Source organism: Neovison vison, chromosome 3, assembly GCF_020171115.1.
Source record: "Neovison vison isolate M4711 chromosome 3, ASM_NN_V1, whole genome shotgun sequence".
Lineage (NCBI taxonomy): Eukaryota > Metazoa > Chordata > Mammalia > Carnivora > Mustelidae > Neogale > Neogale vison.
In genome coordinates, this window is record NC_058093.1 from 18,249,155 (window position 1) to 18,274,085 (window position 24,931).

Below are 24,931 nucleotides of genomic sequence, written 5' to 3' on the forward strand. Positions count from 1 at the left end.
TAAAATGACTTTATTAATCTCACTAAAACGTAAAGCCTTGAGGTTATTGCTGGAGTTTGGGAGAGCCAAAAACACAAGTTTAAGGTTAGGACTGTCATAAATTCCAATAATTTCTAATAAACGCAGAAGGTTACAGCTAAAAGAAGCCTAGCTCTCCAATGGGCCCAGCCCTCCTTATTTTACTTATAAAGAAACTGAGGTCCAGAGAGGTTAATGGCCTTGTGCAGGTATCCAGGTGTCTGCATGTATGAGAACTTTACATTGACTTGGATGTCTAGGATGAAGATGATTTGCACAGAGGCACTTCTAAGAAGAAGTGAATTTCATTCTCAATAGAAAGGGAACTGAACTGAACTTAAAAAATGGCACTTCTTGCCCTCTGCCTTGGCATGACCTGTGTCATTCAAGCTCTTTGAGGCTCCTTTATAAAATAGGAGCAATAGGGGCGCCTGGGTGGCTCAGTGGGTTAAAGCCTCTGCCTTGGGCTCAGGTCATGATCCCAGGGTCTTCAGATCGAGCCCCGCATTGGGCTCTCTGTTAAGCAGGGAGCCTGTTTCCTCCACTCTCTCTGGCTGCCTCTCTGCCTACTTGTGATCTCTGTCTGTCAAATAAATAAATAAAAATCTTTAAAAAAAATAGGAGCAATAATATCTGCTTTATGTTACACATAATAATTTTGAAAAAATATTTCAGTGTAAAAGTTGTATTTTATATAATTGCAAAGTGAATCCTGTACCTGGTCCAGGGCAGGGCTTGCAGTAACTATTCAATTAGTATTTGTTTGTTGGTTAAATGATCGCAACGTGCATATAACATGATAAATCCTATCACGTTCCTCCACGGTCCAATATAAAGAGAGTTTATCTTTCATTGTGGTGTGGAGATTTCTTTGGTTCGGTTTGCTCAGTTTCCAAAGGTCCTTTCCATTTATGTTTTATTGCTTAAAGGATAAGTTATTTGCAGAGAGGTTTTCCTGAGTGAAATGTCACCATGTCCTCAGAATTCTCTGCAAACCCACTTCGTTTTCTCGGCAAAGCTAGAATCTTCCAACTCCCTAGCGGATCCAGCAGATGTATTTTATATCCACGGGGGGCATGTTTACCATCTGGGTTAGTTAAGATCTGAAAGTATAAGATGAGAAGAACAGAGTCCCCAAGTCCTCACTCCTGCCCCTTCTGGGCACCCCGTTCTTTGACTTGTTTTTAGCAACCCAGCTGTCCAGCGAGTCAGTCCTACTAGACCTTCAGTCCCTGCCGGCATTCATTCACCAGGATAATGGCATCCCTGTGCCTGGTCTTGACCTGCTAGTTTCCTTCTTTCCTCCCCAAGTCTATCTGACGTTAATTTCACTTCCTTACTGTTTTATTTATGAGAGACCAACAACACCCTTTTCCTAAGGGAGGGTTTGACTCTCTTCAAAGATATGGAAAGATCTCCCCTAGCCTCCCAATCTGCCCTTTCCTCTAAGCAGAGTGAGGATCTGGTGTAAGCTGTGCCCCTCCCTGCAAACCTGATTTTTCCTTTGGTTCCTGAGACCCTGTTCCCAGTTGTCTACACTGGGAGGCAGCATGGCATCATGGTTGCAAAGCGGTGCCTGGGGATTCAGTCTGCCAGTAATTACTTGCCACCATGTGCAAGTTATTTAGCTTCTCTGCAAACTGGGGATAGTAATATCACCTTTTATAGAGGTTTTAGCAAGTCCTTAAATGATATGATCCATGTGAACCACTCAGCTTAACACTTAATAAACTATTATTAGTACTATAATTCTTATGCATGATTCCAAAGTATTTGGAAGTGGGTTTTTTTTTTTTTTTTGGTAACAGAAGAAAAAATATTTTTCTCTTAGAGGAATAAAAACGTTTATTGATCAGACCACGTGTCAATGGAAGAATTTACTATTCTATTAGCTGTAGAAGATGAAATATAATTTATTGTCAACCAAGATGCCCCATGCAGAAAATTATTGACCCAAACTAACAGCTGAGTTTCAGATGTGTGAGGACCACGGAAGAATCTGGAGGGATGTAGCTCCACCCCTAGACCCCGTTGGAGCATGACTGTGTGAAATATTGATGAGTGACTGTACCTCAGTCCTGTGATTGGAAAGTTCCTGCAGATCCTACACCGGGCAGGGTGAGTGACCATTTCTGTAGCAGATAACCGGTAGCAGGTTGGGAGCCAGAGGAGGATGGGAGGCTCAGACTGTAACCAAGACAGGAATTTTTCTTCTTTGATTGTTGGGCTCAACACCTGGAAAACAGCGGCTCACTCAAATAGGTTGCCAGGCATGACTCTGGTCTCTAGTGCAGAGGAAAATGTAGTTTTATCTTCTTCTCTGCCTGTTTCTGCCCAAGAAGTCTGTATCTTATACTAGGTTGTCTGGGATGCTGTGCCCAGTCACGGTTCTGTCATTTGAACCAGTTAGCACACAAGTCTGCCCCCAACTCCGGGGGACATTTGCGTGGCACTCACCCCTTGGAAACAGCTGCGGGTAGCACTTTCCACAGAGCACAGAGTGCGACTCTCCCCTACGACCGCTGGGATCTACAAGAGGCAGGAAACTCCGAGTCAGCTGTGAGAAGCTGGAGAAATACATGACCCCTGGAATCAGCACACCTGAGTCCTGGTGCTTCCAGCCACGGACTCACAAGTACTTAGTGTATGACACTGGATGAACTGCCCTCATTCAAGCAGACAAGAAATGTGTGGGTTTTGTGCAATGTCCGAATGGGGAGAGTGAATGAACAAGGGAGAGGAAGGCAGCCAGGAGGAAGGGGGAGACTGAGAAGAGCGTCCAGCAATTGGGGTAGTACTTATTGGGGGACGGCTTCCATGGTTTCACTTCTTATGCTCCCAGGGATGTTATTTTCACCCTGCTTTGCCCTCCTTCACTTGTGAATTAATTATATGTAACAATGATACTGTATTCATGTTCAGAGCCATTTTAAGAAAAATCTTTCCAAACACTTTCATAGCCTCCCATTTGAACAAACACGAATTTCGGAGTGAGGGCAGTAGTCATTATCCTTGTTCAAAGCAAGGGGCACTTGAGATTTAATATTTTGCTCCAGATAAAAATAGAACGTGATTTAGCTGCAGAATGGAGATCTCACTTCATGACTTCTTACTCTGTTGGGGGGGGGGTGTCACAGAGCTTTGTCCTTTGGACTCACATTGTAGGGGCTCCAAATGTTCCATCTGTGCTGGTTTCCACCTTTCAATCAAGGTGACCAAAGGAGTTTCACTTAGGGACTAAGGATCCCTTGTGACTGCCAGGAGGGCCAGGGACTTGGCTCTGACATATCTAGATGCACAGATACGTGTACCTGTCACCTCCATTTATGCCCATGTGGTCAGGAGTCCTCATTTCACGTCTGATGTCTTCTCCAGCACATGCTGTCAAGAGGCATTGCCTGCAAGCTCAAAAGTAATTTCGAAGACCCCCCTGCTGAGTCCATCAACTCGAATAAACATTCTTCTAATCAGGAAAGTGGCACTTAGAACCACTTTACTGACAATTAGCCAGGCAGGAGTCAACAAACATTTGCGTAATAGGGACAAGATGGCTGTACTTTAAATTGATAATAACCCCATCACCAGCTGAACAGAAGTAACTACTCCCTACGTCACTTGGCCTTTGTCTGAAAAACTAACTCATTATCCATACTGTGGCCTGTGAGTGTTGAGGAACTAGCTGGACACTTATTTAGAGGGTGTTTCTGAGCCCTTGGAAAGGGGGGTTAACTTCTTGTAAAATAAGGGAAGGGGATCAGGATTCAATTGAATCAATGAATCAATCAGGATTCGTTGCCGGCTCTGCGATGCGGACATCAATCAAAAGAAAACTCACTTCTGTAGTGGATTTTAGCCTCCATTTTTGGCTTTAAGTATGTGCACAAAGATTTTGTGGATTAATTGCCCATTTGACTAATTTCTTGCAGGTGTGCTATAGAAGACTGCATGTGGCTCAGACGGCATGCTACCCCAGGCAGAATGCCACTTGAAATGATAATTAGGATTCTTGGGGGAGTGGTTTGAATCACATGGTGAGGCCTGGAATTTTCTATGGGAATCCATCTCTGAGTTCTTAATGGAAGTCAATGGGAGGATAATTTGCTATGCAAATTTCCACCTTCCTAAGAGTTTTCTCAGGAGCATCCTAATGTGGGAGACAGAGCGCTGCTGGAGCTGCCATTTCAGCGGCTCATTGACCTCAGTTGAGCCTGGAACAAGAGCACATTTTTAGGGCTTGTTGGGTAGGGTGCTGGTCTGGGGCTACAGTAGTTACAAAGTGAGAACAAGGATTTCTCCAGGAAAAGGAAAATGCTCCTCAGAACACCTACTTTCATAATATTCATCTAAGCTCCCCCCCCGCCCCCGCCTTTTAAGTCCTACTGCATAAATAGGTGGACAGACTTCACCACTCTCTCTTGCGCTCCACCAGCTTGAGTCCTGAGGCATGAGGATGGTTGGGTAGTACCTCTGCTCTGGCAGATCTGCCCGAGAGTCAGCAGAAAGCGGGCAATGGGATCTACATGCCACCACCACCACCAGAACAGCTCTGAAATAACTATGCCTGATGTTTAACTTTCTAAATTTTTTTAAAAAATCATCACTCCATTCGAAAAAATATGAACATGTTGAATATTATTGGGAATTTCTAGAATGAATGAAGTATTAATTATGATGATCAATACGAACATGAGATGTTAAGACCAAATCAAAGCACAGGTAACTTTGGATAGGTTTTTCTATCTCTCTCTCTCTTTTTTTAAAGGTTTATTTATTTATTTGAGAGAGAGAGAGAAAGGGAGCAAGTGCAGGAGAAAGAGACAGAGGGAGAGGGAGAGAGAAAGAATCTCAAGCAGACTCTCCACTAAGCTTGGAGCCTGACATGGGGATCAATTTCATAACCCTGAGATCATGACTTGAGCTGAAATCAAGAGTCAGATGCTCACCCAGGTGCCCCAGGATTGGTTTTTCTAAACCATACCCCCTGTCCTAATAATCTTCCTCTTTACCCACCTCCTTCATGACTATTCCTAGTTCAGAATTCTTGGTCCTGAAGAGTACCTGAAGAATAGAGTACCTGAAGTACCTGAAGAGTACCTGAAGGTCCTGAAGAATATGACACCCACTTTGGCATATGGATTATTTTGAGCTAAAGGCCAATGAAAACTGGCAGATGGAGGAGAAGCTCTAAAAGCAGGAAAGAAAATGTATACTTGTCAACAAAATGTATACTTATGAGGGAAATTTCAATTTGCCAAAGATGTCTCCTTCTTCCTACTAGCAAGAAGAGGACACTAAACAACTCTTATCAATGGAGAAGGTACCAACCTAAATCCTCACAACAAACTTTACTAAACAACCTTTGCTCATCATACTTTTCCTGGTAACCTTTTCATCACTTTCCTTCCCCACTGGGAAGCCCATAACCCATTTGCCTTTGTTTAGCTCAAGATTGTATGTAAGCCTGAGTTCTAGTCATCCCTTTGAGTTACTCATCACTGGGCACTCCCATGTGTATGTGACATATACATGCTAATAAACTTCTGTTTGTTCTCCTCTTGTTCATCTGTCGTTTGTCAGTCTAATTGACAGGGCTCCAGCCAGAGAACCTTATAAAGTATTCTTTCTTACAGCCTAGATACAGGAGAAAAATGACAGAAAGTTATTATTGCTTCACAGTGCAGAAAACTCACTGTGGGGACTTTACAGGAGCTGAAAGAACAGCAGAGGCATCTTTGAAGCAGGGGTAAAAGGCACAGTAGGACAGCAACCACTTCCACACAAGACAATCTGGAGTGTGCTTCAACCATTTGTAGATGCTCGGATGCATCATTTAATATCATTTTAACAGTTAAGCAATATTTTTGCTTTAAGGGGGTTGCATTCCCTTGATTAGCAAGGATAAAAACAATATTAAATCTGTATGTTCTTAAAGCACAGGAAATGATGTGCTTAACTATTTGAGTCTTAACTATTTGAGTCTTCAGCACTGCATTTCATTTATGCTTTCATTAATCTTTGGTCGAAGGCCTTACAACCAGGCACTTTGTAAAGCCATTGGAGACATAAACATGAGTGCAATACAGTCCTTCCCCTTGAGAAGCACTCTAGTGTAGAAGGCATACATCTGATAATAATGACAACAAAATTCAATGAGTGCTATAACAAAGTTATGCACAGGAAGTTAAAGAGCTTTCAGTGAGGAGGTGACTAACGATTTGAATGACTTGAAAGATGAACAGTGTTTTCCAAGTGATAGGCAACGATATTGCCGATAGATGGAGCTGCACAAGTCAGGAGAGGAGAACTCGGCACATGTTGGGCAGAGCAAGGATTTTGATATATAGAAGTGAAATTGGCATAAAAAATGCAAGGAAAAATTAAAGTCTGTGGAATAAGCAAAAGAAACCACTGGTGATCTTTTCAGTGGTGATACCTGAATGTATAGAGATATGCGTCATTTCCTTTAGCTAGGCTATTTTACAACTCTGCAAGAGAATCAAAGTTAACGTGCAGAAAACAGATTGAATTATAAATATTTCTCATCTATAGACATGCAGATAAATTCTGGCCTGGTTAGGGACTCACTCCCAACTTCCCCCAAAAGCCAGTCTTGCATCCACCTGCAAGTTCATTTTGATATTCCTTATCTATCAGTTTGTCCATTCTTTGGTTATTTCTTTCAACTAGTGTCAACACCTTACTGATACCCTTTTTTAATTCATAAATTAAATACATTTTTGGACTGGTGTTCATTTTTATAGTCCTATAAAATCATGATTTTACCTCTTTTTGAAAAGAAAAGGATTGGGTCAAATCATGAAAGCTTTTCATATGATGCATAAATTCTTTAATTTAGGCTTTGTTCTACAGACAAGCACGGGCAGTGAAGAATTTTAAGCATGAGGGTGACATTTGCATTTTGGAAAAGTCACTGACTGCAGTGTGGGGGCAGAGTTGGAGAGAGGAGAAGCTTGAGTTAGGAAGTGATTATAATGGTCACATCTATGCTCAGGTACCAGCAGTGGCTGTAGAGGGGAAGATTGGCATGGAGAACTGTATTAAGAGAGAACTGACACTGTAAAAATCAGATTCTTTGATAATAAAGGTGACTAATATAACTGGAACAAATTTAGAATTCTTAAGTATTAGAGATTTACCTGCTGTAGATCTGTTAGTAGGTTTCTCAAAATGCTTCGAGTCATGCGTGCCCCAGAATCATAAGCTCCCCTGGTATTTTCTGCATAGAGCTGAAAAAGAGCTAGACATACAAAGGGGGAAAGAAATCTTTAAAAGGAACACTTGCCATACGTCTTGGAAGACTAAGTGCCTTGAATTCTAAGCAGTTTATTTGTAGGTATGAAGGGAAAAGGAAAGGAAAGCCATATTTCTCGATTGTTTGCTTGCTAGTTTGAAGACTTCCCAAATGAGGTAATTTGACAACTAATGAAAACCAATTCACATTTCAACCTCCTGATAATTCAGCACATCAGTGATGAAGACCACGAGGTTGGTAAATGGCATTGTGAGGAGAGTCCCGGTCTTTAAAGGAATAATAACTACTTCTGTGCCTGAAAAATCCCCACACAAATAAATAGCGAGGATGACCAAGTTATGAATAATTAGAAAGAATAGATCGACACCTTGAAAACTTTCTTCATGCTGACTGCGTATCGAAGAAAACCCACATGGCAGGGGAATAGGAATGAGTGAAGAAGATAGTGTTTTGGAGATTTGGAGGTCACTGCACTTGATAAACTCCTCGGTGAGTTACCTCTGTATTTTGTAAGAGGGCTGTCCCCGCACAAAGCAATCAAGGCAGCAGCTGCAGGCACAAGCTTGAGCAAACCCGTTCCTGTGCTACACGGCAACAAAACACAGAGACAAGAATGGGAAAGGCAGGGTGATTCTGGGTGAAGTTACCTTATCAAGACTGTAACCATTAACAGAGACTTCTGACATCGTTTTCCAAGTTCACACTTTCCTTCTTTTTTATTTTCTTTTTTTTTTTAAGTTCATATTTTTCGTGGTCTGTTTTCCTATATCTAAGTTTTGGCAGACTAAAAATTGAATTAAATTTTTTCATCATTCATTCACTCATTTATTCATGTGCCCAACGGATATTTATTGGATGCTTTTTTGGTGCTAAGCATTGCACTTGGCCCTGGGGAAAGAGGGATGCACCCTGTCTTCACGGAGCAGGTAGTGTCACTTCCTTAGGATGCACATACCTAGAAACCAAACAAAGATACAAGCACAGAAACATGTACATAAAAGATCCACAAGCTCACAGGCCCTCACTTAGAGCCTAATCATCTGTTGGTCATTGACTGTGCAGATCCAAGCCTGCAAAACAATGCCTCAAAGGCAAGAAGATTGTTAGAAGCAGGGGTTGATATTAGAAATGATGGTCAAAAGCTTAATGTTGGAGGTGTTTTTTTCTTGCAAAAAAAAGTTGTGGTTTTTTTTTTTTTTTTTTTGCTGCGGGGAGGGGCAGATGGGGAGTGAGTGAGAGAATCTTAAGCAAGCTCCAAGCTCAAAGTGCAGCCCAAAGAGGGGCTCGATTTCACGATCCTGAGATTATGACCTGAGCTAAAATCAAGACTCAGCTGCTTAATTGAACCATCCAGGTGCTTCCTCAAAAGCTTAATGCTTAGCTAAGGGCACCTGGGTGGCTCAGTCAGCTAAGCATCTGCCTTTGGCTTAGGTCATGATTCCAGGGTCCTGGGATCGAGTCTGTCATTGAGCTCCTTGCTCAACAGGAAGCCTGCTTCTCCCTCTGTCTGCCACTCCAGTTTGTAGTCTCTCTATCTCTCTCTATGACAAATAACTAAATACAATCTTTTAAAAAAAGCTTAATGCTTAAGGAGTCTGAAATAATGAAAAAATAGCTTGAGAACATGTTTATATATTATCTGTGTGATTTAAAAAAATAATAAACTAGAAAAGGAAACACTAGGAATTTGCCAGATGGCTAAACTGTGCTTGGCTCTGACAGGCAGGATCTGGGGTAACATTTCTTCTTCTCTACTCTTTTCTGCACTTTCCAAATGTTTTATATTTACTATGATTTTTTAAAATGCATTCTAAAAGATGAGCCCTCCTCGGTCAAGACCACCCAAGGAAAACAGAATGAAGTGTGGCAGAAGAAGGGTAGACCCAAGAGCCAGGGGAACACAGAGTCACACACACACACACACACACACACACATCATTTACTTCAGGGCATGCATAATTAAGCCTTTGATATGGTCTAAATTGGCTTACAGGTGCAGAGGACTGAATGTTTGGATCCCTCTGAAATTCACATGTCAAAATTCTCACCTCCAGTGTGATGGAATTTGGAGGTGGGACTTTGGGATGATTAGGTCATGAGATTGGAACCCTCAAGAACTGGGTTAGTGCTCTTCTTATAAAAGAGAACTCAGAAAAAAAAAAAATTAAGTAAAAGAGAACTCAGAGAACTCCCTCACCCTTTCCACCACAGGAGGACACAGCAAGAAGATAGTTCCCTGTGAATCAGGAAGTTGGTCCTCATCAAACACTGAAAAAGGCCGGCACCTTGACCTCGGACTTCCCAGCCTCCGGAACGGTGAGAAATAAATGTTTGTTGTTTGAGCCACCCGGTCTACGGTATTTTTGTTGCAGCAGCCCAAACAGACTAAGACAACGGTTAGCCACTCATGCATAGGTTAATCAACCTTACTGTACCTGAGAAACAAAACAAAAACCAGTAACTGGTTATAAGAAATAAGCTACCAGGGACTGAAGAAAAAAGTTTTCTTAGTAGTTTTTTGTATGCATACCTAGATAACCACCTTCGCAAAAGGTGGGCATGCCTCCGGAGTGCAAACGAGTTTGTGTGAGACAGAAGTCGTGTGGATTTGTTTTTCCCTTTTTGCTATTCACGGGTCATTTGTATTAGTGAAGCTGATAAACATGTACTTCTTCATCCCCCTCCTGAATGAATAATACATTTGTGGAAAACAAAGAAGCCTTCTTATGTAACAAACCTCAAGCAAACCTTAGATGACACTAGGCGGGCCAATGACCAGCGGTGACTAAACACTGTCTTGAGGCCACAGGGTGACCTTCACACCCTCACCTGTCATACATTGTTGTGAGAAGGCTCAGAGTGAGTTCTGAAGCTCTGGGATGCACCTGTCCTGCTTTGTCCACCCGGACTCTACGAAAAAGCTCCTGAAGAGCCCGAGAGAGCTGCTGCACAGGGAGCGGGTTCTCTCTTGCTTCCCAGAGGCTGCGACGGAGGAGGACTTGCTGAATCAGAGAGCTGTCCATCAAGTCCACTGTGGAAAGCAACCAGGAAATTATCTTATTTTCCAATGGGAACACAGGCTTCAAATAAAGGCTTCAAATAAAGCAAATGTCTTCTAGTGTTTAATTAAGACTTTTTAAATAGCAACTATTTTCTTTAAAGGGAATTAGAATAAGACCACTATTTGGATGAATATCTCTTGTGTAGAATTCAGACCTTATTAGTGGGATAGCAGATTTGATTTCGGAAAAGCGCATCTGTTGGGAAAGCCTAGTTATAACATTATTCCCAGCGTAACCTCTAGGATGTTGCTTTGCAGGATGACATTGAAAAGGGAAAAAAGTGAGAAAATTGAAAAGCAGCCTTCTAAGGAAGTTAGGGCACTGTGCTGAGAAGTGGTGAAAAGAGTTCTTCGACTCTTGATTAAGTGAATTGAGCAAATTTACTTTTCGTGTTCAAATATAGTTTTCCCTGTCCACAGCCTTGCTTCAGAAGGAATATTGTGTTAAAATGCAATTGCCCAAGTTAAAAAACAAGTGATCTTTATAAAAGTGCAGTTGCTGAATTATCAGACTCTTCGGGTCCGCCCTTGGCTCAGTGATATTTCTTTTTGTTGATCTTGGTTCCATCGGTATTTTTATCTAGGAAAGGCACTTAATAAAGCGAAAGTTGCTTACAAAAAATAATGGTTTATTTCTTATGTTTTTTTTTTACCACCTCCTAAAAATTTTACAAGGCAATGAATACAAAGAAGAATGAAATAGAGCTAACGCTATGGTTTCTTGCAGACAGAGGATAACAGACCCGATTAATAAACACCTACTTGCACCATCTGAGAGATGAGGATGTCAGTGGCGCCCAGAGCTGTGGCCTTGAAAATGCTTCAGTCTGTGGAATGATAAAACCCTGCGCTTTTCTCTACTTCGTAAATCAGCCTCACAGATAAGAAATCTAGCAAGTATAATAAAATTTTTTATTTGTTCTCTGATCCTGCTTTCAAAGGGAGAGCGTGAAGAAGCAAGGAGTAGGTTTTAGGTTGTGACTTTAATAAAAACCTGGCTGCAGGTGGTGGAAAGTGCAAACTGTTTTATCGTTATTCAGTCACAAAACTCATCACCTTGGCCGGCGCGCGGTACACAAGGCGTTCTTGTCCTCTGCGGCGAGTTCTGTATTACAGCGAAGCAGATAATGGTGGTGTGCGTGCGTCTCCCCGCAAGATTTATGTGGTGCCCCGAGATCCTGCCGCCTGGAGCTCACCGTGAGCTTTATCTCAGGCATTGGGACTTTCCTGTTTTCAGATCATTGTTTGGATCTCTCTTCTGGGGAGAACTTTGAACTACTGGCTTTGTGTATTGTTAATATTCCCCCTGAGTATTATTCAAGTTCTAATGCCAGGGGTGATAAAAAGTTCAAAAAGGTATATCCTCAAATTTTACCGTTAGTCCACACCCCAGGCACTCATGCGGGAGGCTTACAAGAACATTTGCCACTAACTTTCTTTAATGGGAGAAATTCCCCAGGAAAATAGCAGAATTGAGGGTAAATTTTTGGTGAGCATATTCCGCCTTTTATTGATCTCTGGAATAATAAGTAAGAGTTATATGTGAATTTGTAAAAAAAAAAATTTTTTTTTTTTAAAGCTGGGAATCTCTTCTTCAAAGGGCCCTTTTGCTGTAGGGAAAATAGAGAAAACCAGTTGCATTGGTTGAAGAGATGGTCTTTTGCCCTTCCCTCGGTTGCCTCTACTTCCTTTCCTGCTGTACTTTTACCCTTAGGCACTTTGTGAAGCACAATTTGAAAATCACTGGTTAAATAACTCATTAGGCAGAAGGCAAACTATGACAAAAATTGCAATCTTCAGGACAAATGTCATAGGTATAACACTTCTTTAAGGTCTGATCTGATAAATGTCATAAATCACTTCACATGAAATTTTTTTTTAATGCAACTCAGCACTTACTGGAAATCAGTAACAGTAATCCCTGTTGTTTTTTATACATAGAACCCAATTTATTTCATTTTGAAGAATTTTTCCTAAATAAACACTTTTACTGTATTTTATCTTATTTTGCCCATGATAATAATATAGGAAAAGAAAATCATGGCATTCAACCAGATATAAATTTAATGCAAAAAAGCAGTTCTCAGAGAATTCTTGAGATCGTTTTAAGATTTGTGGCCCAAGGATGATTCATCTGAATGTACTTTTGCATGTTCAAATAGAGGGGTATGACTTCAAAATGCAAATCTTACATGGTAGAAGGAATTTTTAATTTTCATGCTTAAATCTGCACGTGTAGCTTCTAAACTAATTTTATAATTTTATTTCGTGTCCATATTGGTATCCTGAAAAGGAAACAAAAAAAAATGTCTAGAAACCAAGTAGGAAAAATAAAAAAAAAATTTAAACCTCTTCCACAAGTTACTTTCTCTTGTTGGACAGCGAAACTACATGTGGGTAGCACACAAAGGCTGTACCCTCCCCATTCCATCATCTCTGTTACTAATAGGGTAAATGCATAGACCCAGCCTTCTGGAGCTAGCAGTCACTCGCATGGGGGGGGGGTCCTTGTTTTCTCTGTGAATTTTACATCATACATCAGGATCAGATTATTTCAAGTTTTTAAAGAGATTCTGTACTTACACTGGCACAGAGTTTGCACTGATCGTAATTTGAAGGCTGTTCTGTAAATGGAATTCTCAATACTGTTAAGGGCATCTGGAAAGAAAACATGAAATATCATGGATAAAGGACCATCTCATTAGATAAATCCCACATTAGAGAAGGGAGTCCTAGAGATCATGTATGTAGCCATGTTGTTATTTCTGCAGGTGAGGAAATCAACGTCTAGAGCTTTCTTTCCTACCTGGGAACAAAAAATAGTGGTTGCAGTGTCCTAGGCTGCAAGTGACCCTACAGGACATCCTCTGAGTCTACTAAACTTTTTATATAAAAAGGAAACAGCCTTGGGGCACCTGGGTGGCTCAGTCAGTTAAATCTCTGCCTTTGGGTCAGGTCATGATCTCATGGTCCTGGGATTGGCCCTGCATCGGGGCTCTCTGCTCAGCAAGGAGTTTGCTTTTCTTTCTCTCTCTGCCTGTCCCTCCCCCAGAACTCATGCGTGCTCTCTCTTTCAGATAAACAAAGAAAATAGTTTTAAAAAGTGGAAACAGCCTTGTGAATCAAACAGGATTAAAAAAAAAACTGTGTAGAATATGAAGTCAATTTTGTAAATAAATTCTAGTCAGATGTACACACAAAAATTTATGCATATAGGAAAATGACACAAAAGCTCTCCATCCATTCATTCCTTCAGCAAATATTTATTGAGCTCTTACTATGTGGTCCCAGCATGATTCCAGGCCCTTGAAATACAGCAGTTAACAAAACAGATACAAATCCTTGCCACGTGGAGCTTAATTTCTCAGGGCAAATATCAAATGGTTCATAGAGGTTATCTCTGGTTGTTCGAATTCTTTGTAGAGTTATTTTCATTCTACTTGTTGATATCACCTCAATGTGTTTATGGAGAGTGTCCGTTATTTTTATGATCAGAAAAGAATTATTATTATGCCTTCTTTTGAGAGTTACCACCACCAAGAACACTACAACAATGGTTAATATTTCTGAGCCCTTACCGGGTCCTGAGTATTTATCCATCCCTTTTACAGTGTGGTGGGGAAGAGAAAGCTCTGGAGTCATAACTAGTTCCTTTTCCTTTTGGGGAAATTAGTTTACTATTTGATCTTCACTTTCTTCCTCAGATGAGTAGATATGTGTGCTGGAGACATGTTTGTGAGTAGAAACACTGGCAGCCCTTTAGCTCCTGCTAAGCAAGCCCTACAGCAAAACACAAACAAGGGGGCTGCCCGGTGGCTTTCATCGATTCACATCCATGTGGCAGGATAATTTATGTTAATTTTAATTTCTTATTCTTGCAGAAATGGGAGAATTTAGAGGATGAAGAGGCAATTTTTCCGTGTCCCTTCCTGTGTGTGTTCCAAGGTCTAAACTCTTCATTCCTTGGGAAGATTGAACAGCTTCTTTGTGTTTAAGGGGCCTCTGTATAGTCAGCCCACCCAGGCCTTTGTATGAAAGGCCCATCAAGGAACTAAAGCTATTCATGGAAATGGGGGTTTGACTCAATACTAATAGAGTTTCAAGGACCAAGATCAAGGGCAAGTTGTTCTTCCAAAGCAGAACAGGTGCACTGGATCAACAGAAGAAGGCTGAATGGGAGCTGCGTGGACTGGGGAAGAGGTTTTTGACATAAATACCACTGGGATCCCCCACTTTCTGCGTCCACAACCTTGTCCTCTCTCCTAGTTCCTCCTCCTTGCCACATACACGCCTTCTGGACTTCCCTTGCTTTGAAAACCAATCTTGATTTCAGGGTCACTCTAGCTCTGGCTGTCTCTTTCCTGAAGCGGGAGAGGGGCTGATGCCTGGACAGGAAGTCCTGAATAGTTCAGACCAGATATTCCGTGGGGGAACCTTAAAAGGTTTTTATCATGTGTTTAAGGAATGGCTCCTTCCCAAACTTAACTGAGTCTAAATTTCATACCAAGCTACAAAGACTTGGTTTAGAAAATAATGTTTCTTTCCCTGAAGTGTTGTGGGGGAAAAGTCCTAGCTGTTATATAGGTGGGTATTGAGTACCAGGCACTGTGCTAACCCACTGAGGGGCTTATGGTGTCAAACCAGTTCAGATCCACACCTGGGGAGTTAGAGCACAGCAAAAGCTTCTCCCGGAACACACCCTAATTCAATGATTGGTATGTGACCATGACTGGAAGACACTTAACTTCAGGTGAATGTGCCTAAAAATGTCATTAACTAAGCAATCTTAAGAACACTTTACATCTTAGTTCTCTCTCTCTCTCTCTCTCTCTCTTTTTTTTTGAACAGATGCAACTATATCAAAGAAGCTACAATCTGCTCTTAATCTTTTATTATTTAACATTTCCCTATGTTTTGGAAATACTTTTCCGTTTTCAGCTGGCCAACATTAGACTATGGAGAAGTTAGAAGAAACACCTCTGCCCTCTATCTGGAGAAGGGAAAACACATCGAGAGTAGCCAGAATGGTGCAAAAACACTTTTACAAAACTGTAATGCCCAACATTTTCTTTCCTTCTGGAAATTGGCCAGTTTTTGTGCCCTGGTTCCTCTCAGATGCACCAAATGAATCCAGAGAGTCAGCAAACTCGGGCTCTGCAGGTTTTCCCAGATGCTGCCACTGGTGGAAGAGTGATTCTGTACCTGCTGTACCATCTGGCCACCGCATTCCTGTCAAATTACGTTTTGCAGAGTCACCTGACGCGGTTATGCAGCGCAACACGGCAAGCTGTGATCGAGCACAATGTGGAAAATGAATGAGCATCCCAGGTGATTCACTAGCAGCTTTGCTTCTTAAGGGCTTTTTTTTTTTTTTCCTTTTCTGCTGGTGGGAGAAAACTCAAGAAAGGAAGAAGTCGTTTGATGTATGAGGCCCACAGCTAGGCAGAAAGCAGTTTTAGATGCTTAAAGAAATAATAATCCAAGCTCCATATGGTCTTGTTCATGAAAGCAATTTGACTGGGAAACATGTTTTGCTTTAAATGATTCTTATTTTGTCACTTTCTACAGATTCTACAGATTCTGAGACTCTAAGGAACAGGCTATCGTCTCTGGTGGGATGATCCAAAAATAGATTTTTGGCCAGTGATTCTCAAAGTGGTTCCGTGTGAGGAGCGTCAGCATCACCTGGGAACTTGTTATAAATGCAGGTTCTTGGACACCTGGGTGGCCCAGGCAGTTAAGTGTCTGCTTTGGCTCAGGTCATGATCCCGGCGTCCCAGGATCCAGGCACCCTCCACACTGCATTGGGCTCCCTGCTCAGCAGGTGAGTCTGCTTCTCCCTCTCCCTCCCCCTAATTCATGTTCTCTTTCTTGTTCTCTCTCTCAAATGAATAAATAAAATCTGTAAAAAAAAAAAAAAATCACAAGCCACTCCTGGACTTACCCTGGCATTCAGAGGTATTGGTAGAAAGGAGAATTAGTGCCTTCATACTCAGTTATCAAATATGTATACAGTGACAGCTGTGAGAACTTTCACCCAACTTTGGGCCCGCATAGTACTGTGAACCTACCCCTGATGTTAAAATATCTACAGTGATGTCATTTTAACACTAAACCATGAAGATATGAAAAAATGAGGTAAGCTACTTTTTGTGTATTTGGGTAGTAATTTAAGGTGTAATTGTATTGAGAACAAGTCTTTTGCTAAGTACCTATTGGTGCTTTCGGGACAACAGACCAAATGCTCTTCCATATATTACAAATTTCTGTTTAGAAAAGAAAGAAAATCTTCTTAATCAGCCACTAGTTTCTTTTTCTGCCAGATGCCCTGTTTTGCACCTCAGAAGTCTGAAAATACAACATCTGGGCCTCAATTTTTTGTTTACAAACTATGCTCAGAAACTTGAGAATGATACTCACCTTGTTTACCTGGGTCCATTTCAGGAATTTCTTGGAAGGGCAGATGGCAAGCGGGTCCCTGCAACAGAAAATAAACCAATATTTTAAGCCAAAGGTTTTGCAGTTGGAAGGGGGAAGATGGGAGAACAAAATGACAACGAGGCAAACTCATTTCACCTGCAGAACGATGAATAAAAGGTGTTCAGGGAGCCTGTGTAATCTCTTAGGAGGATAAAAATAAGGAATGTGGGGCTAGATGCCTCTTACACTTATATCCTCGAGGGGATTTGGAGCTGTATCTCTGAAACTGCGAGCAGCTCCTGAAACCAATATAGTGAATAGTTGGAACTGTTGAGGCATTGTAATTTTAATCTCACTTCAAAAAAATGCAAACTTACTTGAATCTTTAAGCACAAAATTTGAAGCTCTCAATGTTTAAATTTTTAACAGCACTATGCTAAATAATCTACATATTAAATTCCTGACAGATACTATCCATTTGAACACCTTATCACATATATGTATATATACGTGTGTGTACACAGATTTCTATCAGTGTTTTATTTTAAGAAGAGTAGTCAAGGACGCCGGGGTGGCTCCATCGGTTAAGTGTCTGCCTTTGACTTAGGTCATGATCTCAGGGTCTTGAGATCCAGCCCCGTGTTGGTCCCCCTGCTCCGTGGGGAATCTGTTTCTTCCTTTCCCTCTACCTCTCCCCCTCCCTCTGTTTGTGCTGTCTCTCAAATAAATAAATAAATAAATCTTTTTTAAAAAAAGTAGGCAGTCACCTGTTGTTTCATGTTGTAACTATTGTTCAAATTACCCATGTGTATATGCATATGTATGTATATATATATTTTTTTACTGACAACAAAAAGATTGGATTAATGGGTTATACTATGAAAAACCTTCCACGGTTCTAAGAAAAAACATTTTTTCACATAAGCAGTTGAAAACTGTTTTTAAAAGTCACATGATAATTAAATTTCAATAATACTTTCCTCCTCTTCTAATGAAGGAATGAATTAATGGTAATTTTACAAACAAAAACTGACTACATTCATTACTTTAAAAAATGGCAGCAAAAGTGATAATCCCAGACTTGCCCCAAACTAGGAAGGTTCCAAATATATTCAAGTAAGATTTGTTTTGAAAAGTTATAGCAAGGACAATCAGATCAGAACTCTTTTTGGTGTAGAAACTTCTCCCCTGAGCTCTCCCCAAAGCCCCCATGTGGGTGCAGAAGGGTCCAGCCTCCTGCTCCATCCACAGTGCAGCCAGAGATGAAATTGATTTGCCTCTTCGCCAGCTCCTTACCTTTCTTACTTTACTGGGAAGCAGGTTAGCCAAACAGCCTATATAGGTTACTCAGCAGTTTTGGAAGAGGGAAAAGTTGAGTATTAACAGATTTCCAGATGTGGCACTCCTATGGAGAGTTGATGACTTATTCTGACTGCCCAGCAATTTCATGCAGAGCAGTGACATTGAGGCTACAACCCTTTTTAAGGCCTCACAAAAGTGCATTCATTAGTAATAAAGATCTTGAATAATTTAAAGCCACTCCTACATCTCTGTTTCAACGGGCTATTTCTGTATTACTCTCATGTGTAGGAGAGGCAAGTAAAGCATCTTCTGGGTGTTGTGGAGAGTAGGGGTTGCCATAGAGATCAGGATATGGTAAAAAGGGCTCCATTTCCCAGGTAATGGCCACCTTACTAACCATCCCAGATAAGAGTGACCTAGAAATGGAATCTAATTCATTTGATTAATTCTCTCATAAATACAGAGGTACTGCTACACATTTTTAAAGGGCATAAAATATAAGGCAAATGTTCAAAATGGCAATAATTTGTGCATATTTCCTCTGAAGTTTTTAGTATCTTCTGAAAATGTCTCTATTTTTGAGAAATTCAGATTAAAAATAAACCTTTTGGAATCCTAGTATTTTATAAATAAAAAATGGTGTCTAATGAACCAAATGTATTAAAACTTTACCACTAGGGTTTTCGGAGTGCTGGAGAAGTAAAGAGCTGATTTTAATGTCTCTCAAAAGGGTTAGAATCCAAAGCACAGGTATATTTCTTCATAAATATACTACTTCTCTGTGCCCTGGAAAGCCAGAATGTCTGGGAGTCCATGATCCCAACTGAAGCACTTAAAACAATTATGACAATTGGTTACTAATCCACTCCAGAATGTCTCATAATAAAAATCAGTTTTCAAAAGTCACTATGATATCCAAAGACAGCCAATGCATTCCTTTCTTTAAGAAAAGTTTTAGTATCATACTATTGGTTTCTTAAAAAACAAACTTGGGATATTTTAAAGAATGAAAAATAGATTAACAGTGGGATTAGAATGGATCAAGTAGAGGGGAGAAAATAACCCATCACATGCCTTTTCCTATATAAATTATATTGATTTTCTGGGACCAGATAAGACAGTGTGGGAAGAGAGTAAGTTTATCTCACACAAAATCTATGTCTTTTGAGTGTTGGAGACTTAAAGTTGAAATCATATTTGTAAGTTTTATGTTCCATTATATCTTGGCAATAGAGGGTGTTGGGATGTTTTAGTGAATGCTGCCCTGTTGAGATTTGTGCAACCCTCTGGTGCTGATTAATTATGTGTCTCAAGAATCTTAGCAGAAAAAAAAAAAAAGTTGTCCGAAGTTTCAGTCAAAATGACATAATTACATAGATAAATATTTAAGTACATACCAATGAACTAAGGTTTGTTGGAAAGTAACTTAAGCAAATGGGCAATTGATCATCTGAGCTTTCTGTCTGACTGTTTCAGACTGACTGAGATAAAAGCTACCAGGACTGGGTTTCACCTACTTCTGTTAACTGGAAAGTCTTAGTTACTGTTGTACTTCCTGGTTCAAGCTCAGGCAGACTTAGCCACATTGAGACTTTTCTCTTTCATAGAATGTTTTGGGTTATAAATCAAAACCAATTACTACAATTTTACTACAACATTTATAACCAACTGGGAGGCATTTTTTGTGGACATGGCAGTAAGTTCTGTAAATGGTAATTTGCAATTATCAGTCTTTACCTTCTGAATCAGAGCAGCCCCACCCTGAGGAAACAGGTAGGAAGAGGGTTCATACTTCCTATTCAATGTGCCCTGATTTGGACCTAACAGGATCCACACCAACCAGAGACTCGGTCACCATTGGTTATTGTGCACAAGTACTGTTTTTTGAGGCAGCCAATGTCCTTTTTACCCTCTATCTGATAGCTCTTTACATATACATTTGAAGACTCAACCTCCCAAGAGAGGAAGAAGATTCTTGACACATTGTACCCTAAAATGTGTAGGTAGCCTCTTATATAAATTACAGGATAATTTTATGTACATACTTACATATGTATGAATGATTTCAAGAAAAAATTAAGTTACTAAAATTGACTCAAGGTAAAATAGAGGAAAGGGAACATTTGTACATTGTTGGTAGGATGAATTGGTACAGCCATTATGGAAAACAATGGGGAGATCCCTCAAAAAATTAAAAATCAATCTCCCATATGATCCTGCAATTCTACTTCTGGGTGTATATCAGAAGGAGACAAAATCGGTTTCTCAAAGAGATCTCTGCACTCCTAGGTTCACTATAGCTTTATTCATGGTAGCCAAAATATAGAAACAACCTAAGTTGTTTAAGTGCTAAGGGATAAAGAATAAAGAGTATGTGGCATGTATATACAATGGAGTGCTATAGAACCTCAAAAAAGAAGGAAATCCTGCCATTTGCGATAATGTGGTTGATCCTGGAGGGTATTATGCTAAGTGAAATAAGCCAGACATAGAGACAAATATTACACAATCTCACTTATACATGGACTTTTTTAAAAAGAAGAAAAAAGTTGGCCTTGTAGTAATCAAGAGCAGAATAGTGTTTACCAGAAATGGGGGAAGAATGGGATGGGAGATTCTGATCACGGGTATAAACTCATGTTTTAGGCTTCATTGAGGTCTTCCATGACCACCCTATCTGAAGTAGCTTCAATACATTACTTTATTCACAGCTATAAGCACAAACTGTGGTCATCTTTTTTTATGTTAATTTGTTGATTATTTTTCTTCTCTACTAGAAAGCAAGTTTCTCAAGGGCAGGAAAAAGAACTCTCTCTTGTTCATCCCTGTGTGACATTGTGATTTATAATAAGTGATATGTATTTGGTCTTTGTCTTTCGGGCACAGAGCTCTTAAAACTCTTGTAATATCCTGCAGCATCTGGGTGGCTCAGTCGGTCAAGGGTCCAACTCTTGATTTTGGCTCAGTTCATGATCTCAGGATCATGAGATCAAATCCCATATTGGGCTCTGCATTCAGAGTCTGCTTGAGATTCTATCTCTCCTCCCTCTGCCTCTTCCCCTGCTTGCACTCTCTAATAAATAAAAAACCCTTGAAATTTCTTAAGGGGTGGGAGAGTTAACATATGTTTCATTATGTAAATGGGGCAACTTTTGGCTTCCTCTGAGGAAGGGGGCTGGTTGTCAGGGGAACCAACCCCATGATTAGAAGGTTGGAACTTTCAAGTCTTACCCCTGATTTCCAGGGAGGAGAGAGGAACTAGAGGTTAAATCAATTACCAGTGGCCAGTGATTTAATCATTCATCCCTATGCAGTGAGGCTTCTATAAAAATTCAGAATGGTGGGGTTCAGAGAGCTTCTGCATTGGTTCACATGTAGAGATTTGGAGTGGCTGGTGCACTGGAGAGGGTATAGAAGCTTTGTGCCCTTTCCCCATACCCTGCCCTATGCATCTCTTCCATCTAGCTGCTGAGTTATATCGATTTGTATCAAACTGGTAATCTGGTAGGTAAAATTTTTCTCTGAATTCTGTGAACCCCTCTAGCAAAATAATCGAATCCAAGGAGAGAGTTGTTGTGACCTTTGATCTGTAAGTGGGTGGGTCAGAAGCACAGGGGACAACTTGGACTTTGGATTGGTATCTGAAGTGGGATGGGGGGGGCAGTCTTCTAGGACTGAGCTCTTAACCTGTGGGGTCTGATCTTATCTCCAGGTAGATAGTTTCAGAATTGAGTTGATCTGTAGTATACCCAGATGGTGTTGGAGTCTTGCTTCGTGGTGAGGAAACGTATCTCAGAACTGTGAGCAGAATTGTGCTTTGTATCCTCAGGGTTCACTTCCCACACTGTATGACCCATCATAAGCACTCAAGAAATGTGTTGAAAAAATGAATCAGGAGAAACTGATGGGCATTAAGCAGGAAGAGAGTGCCCTGCTCATCTCAACCAGTCTCTGTGGTATATGGCTTCGAGTCTAAGGTCATCAGATTTCCAAATCATCTAAATAATTTTCCTTGTTCTGACTAAGCCTTCTGATAGTAATTTTGTCTTGCACATGAAGTGAATTCACTGTTAGGCCTGTGGACATGTGGTATATCCTCAGTAGTTCTATTTTAAATCTCAGATTTATAAATTGGCATTCTTGTTCCACCATTAGTCTTGTTGTCTTGGTTGTGTGAGGATCACTAATGGTGCCCGCTAACTACACTCCTAATACTGCAAAGATGAAGAACAGGTTGTGGTGGTGGTTTCTACCAAGTGGTGTCACCCTAATAGTAACCTTCCTGCTTCCTTGAGGGACTTACTGGTTTTTCCTTTTCTTCTATACTTCAAAAGTAATAATGGGTATTGTCAGAATTTAGAAGAGAGGGATCAAAAACATATAATGATCAGAGTTGTATGTCAGACATAGTTGTAGATGTTTAGAAAACGTCAGAATAGATGAGGATCATTCATTCTAGTGTGGGAGTTGGACAATATAAGTATAACATAGAACAAACAACATAATTTTAGACTAAGTGCTATGGAATAAAACAAAGTATAGGCTTGAGATTGCTAATAAGGGCTGATTACAGTATTAAGTAGCATGGTACAGGTAGGCTTCATTAAGAAAGAGTAATTTGAGTGAAGACTTGAAGATGCTTGTTAAATACCACTTGGGGAAATAGTATTCCAGGTAGAGGCTCTCAGGTGGAGGGGTGTCTGGCAGATGTAAGATACAGCCAAGAGGCCAGTGTGGCCAGAGCAGAATGTGATGAGAATGGGTCTCTCTGTAGTAGAGAGATGCAAAGGTGGGGGTCGAAACATTTTATAAGGCCTTTGGGGCCATTGTAAGGACTTTGGCTTTTACTCTGAAGTAAATGGAGAGCCTCAACAGGCTTTTAACACAAAGAAGGTAGAATATGATTCATATTTTAAAAGAAAGCACCACTTTGGCCACCATCCTAGAATAGTGTATAAGAGGTCAAAGATAGAAGGGAGTGATAATGGTGGAGATTGGCTTCTGGAGAATCCAGAATATTTTGAAGGTAGAGCTAACAGAATTTTCTAAGAGACTAAGTGCAGAATGTGAGAGAAAGAAAAGTCAGGGATGACTCTGAGGGATTTGGCTTGAACAAGTGGAAGGATAAAGTTTCTCTTCAATGAGATTTTGTGGGAAGAGTAGGTTTGGGGTGGGAGATGTTGGAATTAAAAGGCAAATCTGGGACTTGTTAATTTCCTTGCCTATTAGCCATTTGACTGGGAATATTAAGCAGCATAGATGGGTCTCGGGTTTGGAATAGACGAATGCCTGGTAATACAAATTTGGGAGTTACTTACCTATAGATGGCATGTAAAGTCATGGGACAAGTTGGGATCATGAATAGATGAATGTAAATGGAGAAGATAACCAAGGACAGATCATTGGGGTCTCTTCAGCATTATGAGGGGAGTAGAGGAGGAACTAGTAAGGGATACTGGAAAGAATGGGGGGCACTTCATGGACATTCAGTAAGAAGAAAAAGCATGAGAGTGTCATGCCCTGGAATGCAAGAGAAGTGTATCAGAGAGCATCAATGATCAACCATGTCAAACACTGATGGTAGGTGAAGTCAGCATGGGGACTGAGAGCTCATAATGGGATTTTTCAAACATTGAGGTAGCTCTTGGGGAATGAAGATGAAAAATTGCTTGGTGGACTTACTTGATTGTGACCATTGTATATTGTTCTTGAGCAAGACACACTCCAGTTTGTGGCCACTGTCCCAGAGACAGGTAGCATACCTATCAAAAGGAGGAGACTATGTATTCTGCAACACCCCTGCTTATGACCCCTTTGTATAGAAATTGTGCTTCTTCGTACCAGTGAAGTGAGAAAGTTGTGATTAGATGTTCCTGTGGACTCATAATTTCTGCCCCTAAAATATTAATGTGAGGGACAGAGCAGTTGCTTACTCTTGGGAGGGTTACTAGTTTTGCTTCTAGCAGCTCAGCTATAAGCTTACATAAACTTTCTGTGACCTCTGCAGAATGAGTGAGCATTCAGCTTCGGGACAAGGCAATTTTAGGGTTAAAGATGTTTTGTTTTTGTTTTGTTTTGTTTTTAGACTTAAAGTTTTTTGTGTTAAGGCCAGCAAATATGCAAATGACAATTATATAGGACATCATCCCCCACTTGTATCTGGTAGCGAGTAGAGGGAGGAAAAAAGATTCTTTAACCTATTTCTATATGTTGGAGTCCCATGATTTTCATTTCTCTGAGATAAAAAGAAAGAAATAATGATTTGGCCCAGAGAGGGAAAGCCACCCCTGTGTCAGACATAAAGAGGCTTCAATGAGAAAAGGTTTGGGGACACTCTAGGCAGAGTAGACGATATGTATAAAAGCAAGGCAGGCTGCAAACCTAAGGTTCATAGGATTGTGGTGGACCAGTTTGGATGACATTAAAGAGGCCCAGAACAGGTTATTGGTAAGTATGGAGAGGAATCCTGTGGTCAGAAAGTGAAATTCAGACTAAACTATCTGGGGTATAGGTGTAAGTAGAAGGCACTAGGGATGTGGCTGACTTAGGGCGTGACTGCCCATAGGCTAGGCAGTGTTGTTCAAAGGATGGTCCCCAGATCAGCGACATCAGCATCACCTGAGAACTTGTTAAAAATGCAAATTCTCAGGCTCTACCTGAGACCTACTGAGTTAGAAACTCTGGAGATGGGCCCAGCAATCTGTTTTAACAGGTGATTCTGATTCATGCTAATGTTGAAAAACATTGGTCTAGGACTGAACTAGGTATTTACTAACTGGAATTGGGGAGAATATTACAAATATAGGAGTCAATAAAGGTTTTGAGCCTGGCTGAGTGGAAGAAGTCAGTTGTTTAAA

The 24,931-nt window shown here is 40.6% G+C and overlaps 1 protein-coding gene across 1 annotated transcript in view; it reads right to left on the reverse strand.

Moving 5' to 3' along the window:
- DYTN (dystrotelin) overlaps positions 1-16,791 on the reverse strand; it is a 47,872-nt gene extending 31,081 nt beyond the window's left edge. Inside the window, exons 1-7 of the mRNA XM_044241421.1 lie at positions 16,773-16,791; positions 12,936-13,010; positions 10,121-10,322; positions 7,790-7,875; positions 7,176-7,276; positions 2,476-2,547; positions 2,090-2,253 (exon numbers count right to left, since the gene is read on the reverse strand). Coding sequence (XP_044097356.1) covers positions 2,090-2,253; positions 2,476-2,547; positions 7,176-7,276; positions 7,790-7,875; positions 10,121-10,322; positions 12,936-13,010; positions 16,773-16,791 — 719 coding nt within the window. The remainder of the gene's footprint in view (positions 1-2,089; positions 2,254-2,475; positions 2,548-7,175; positions 7,277-7,789; positions 7,876-10,120; positions 10,323-12,935; positions 13,011-16,772) is intronic.
- Positions 16,792-24,931: the final 8,140 nt, after the last annotated feature.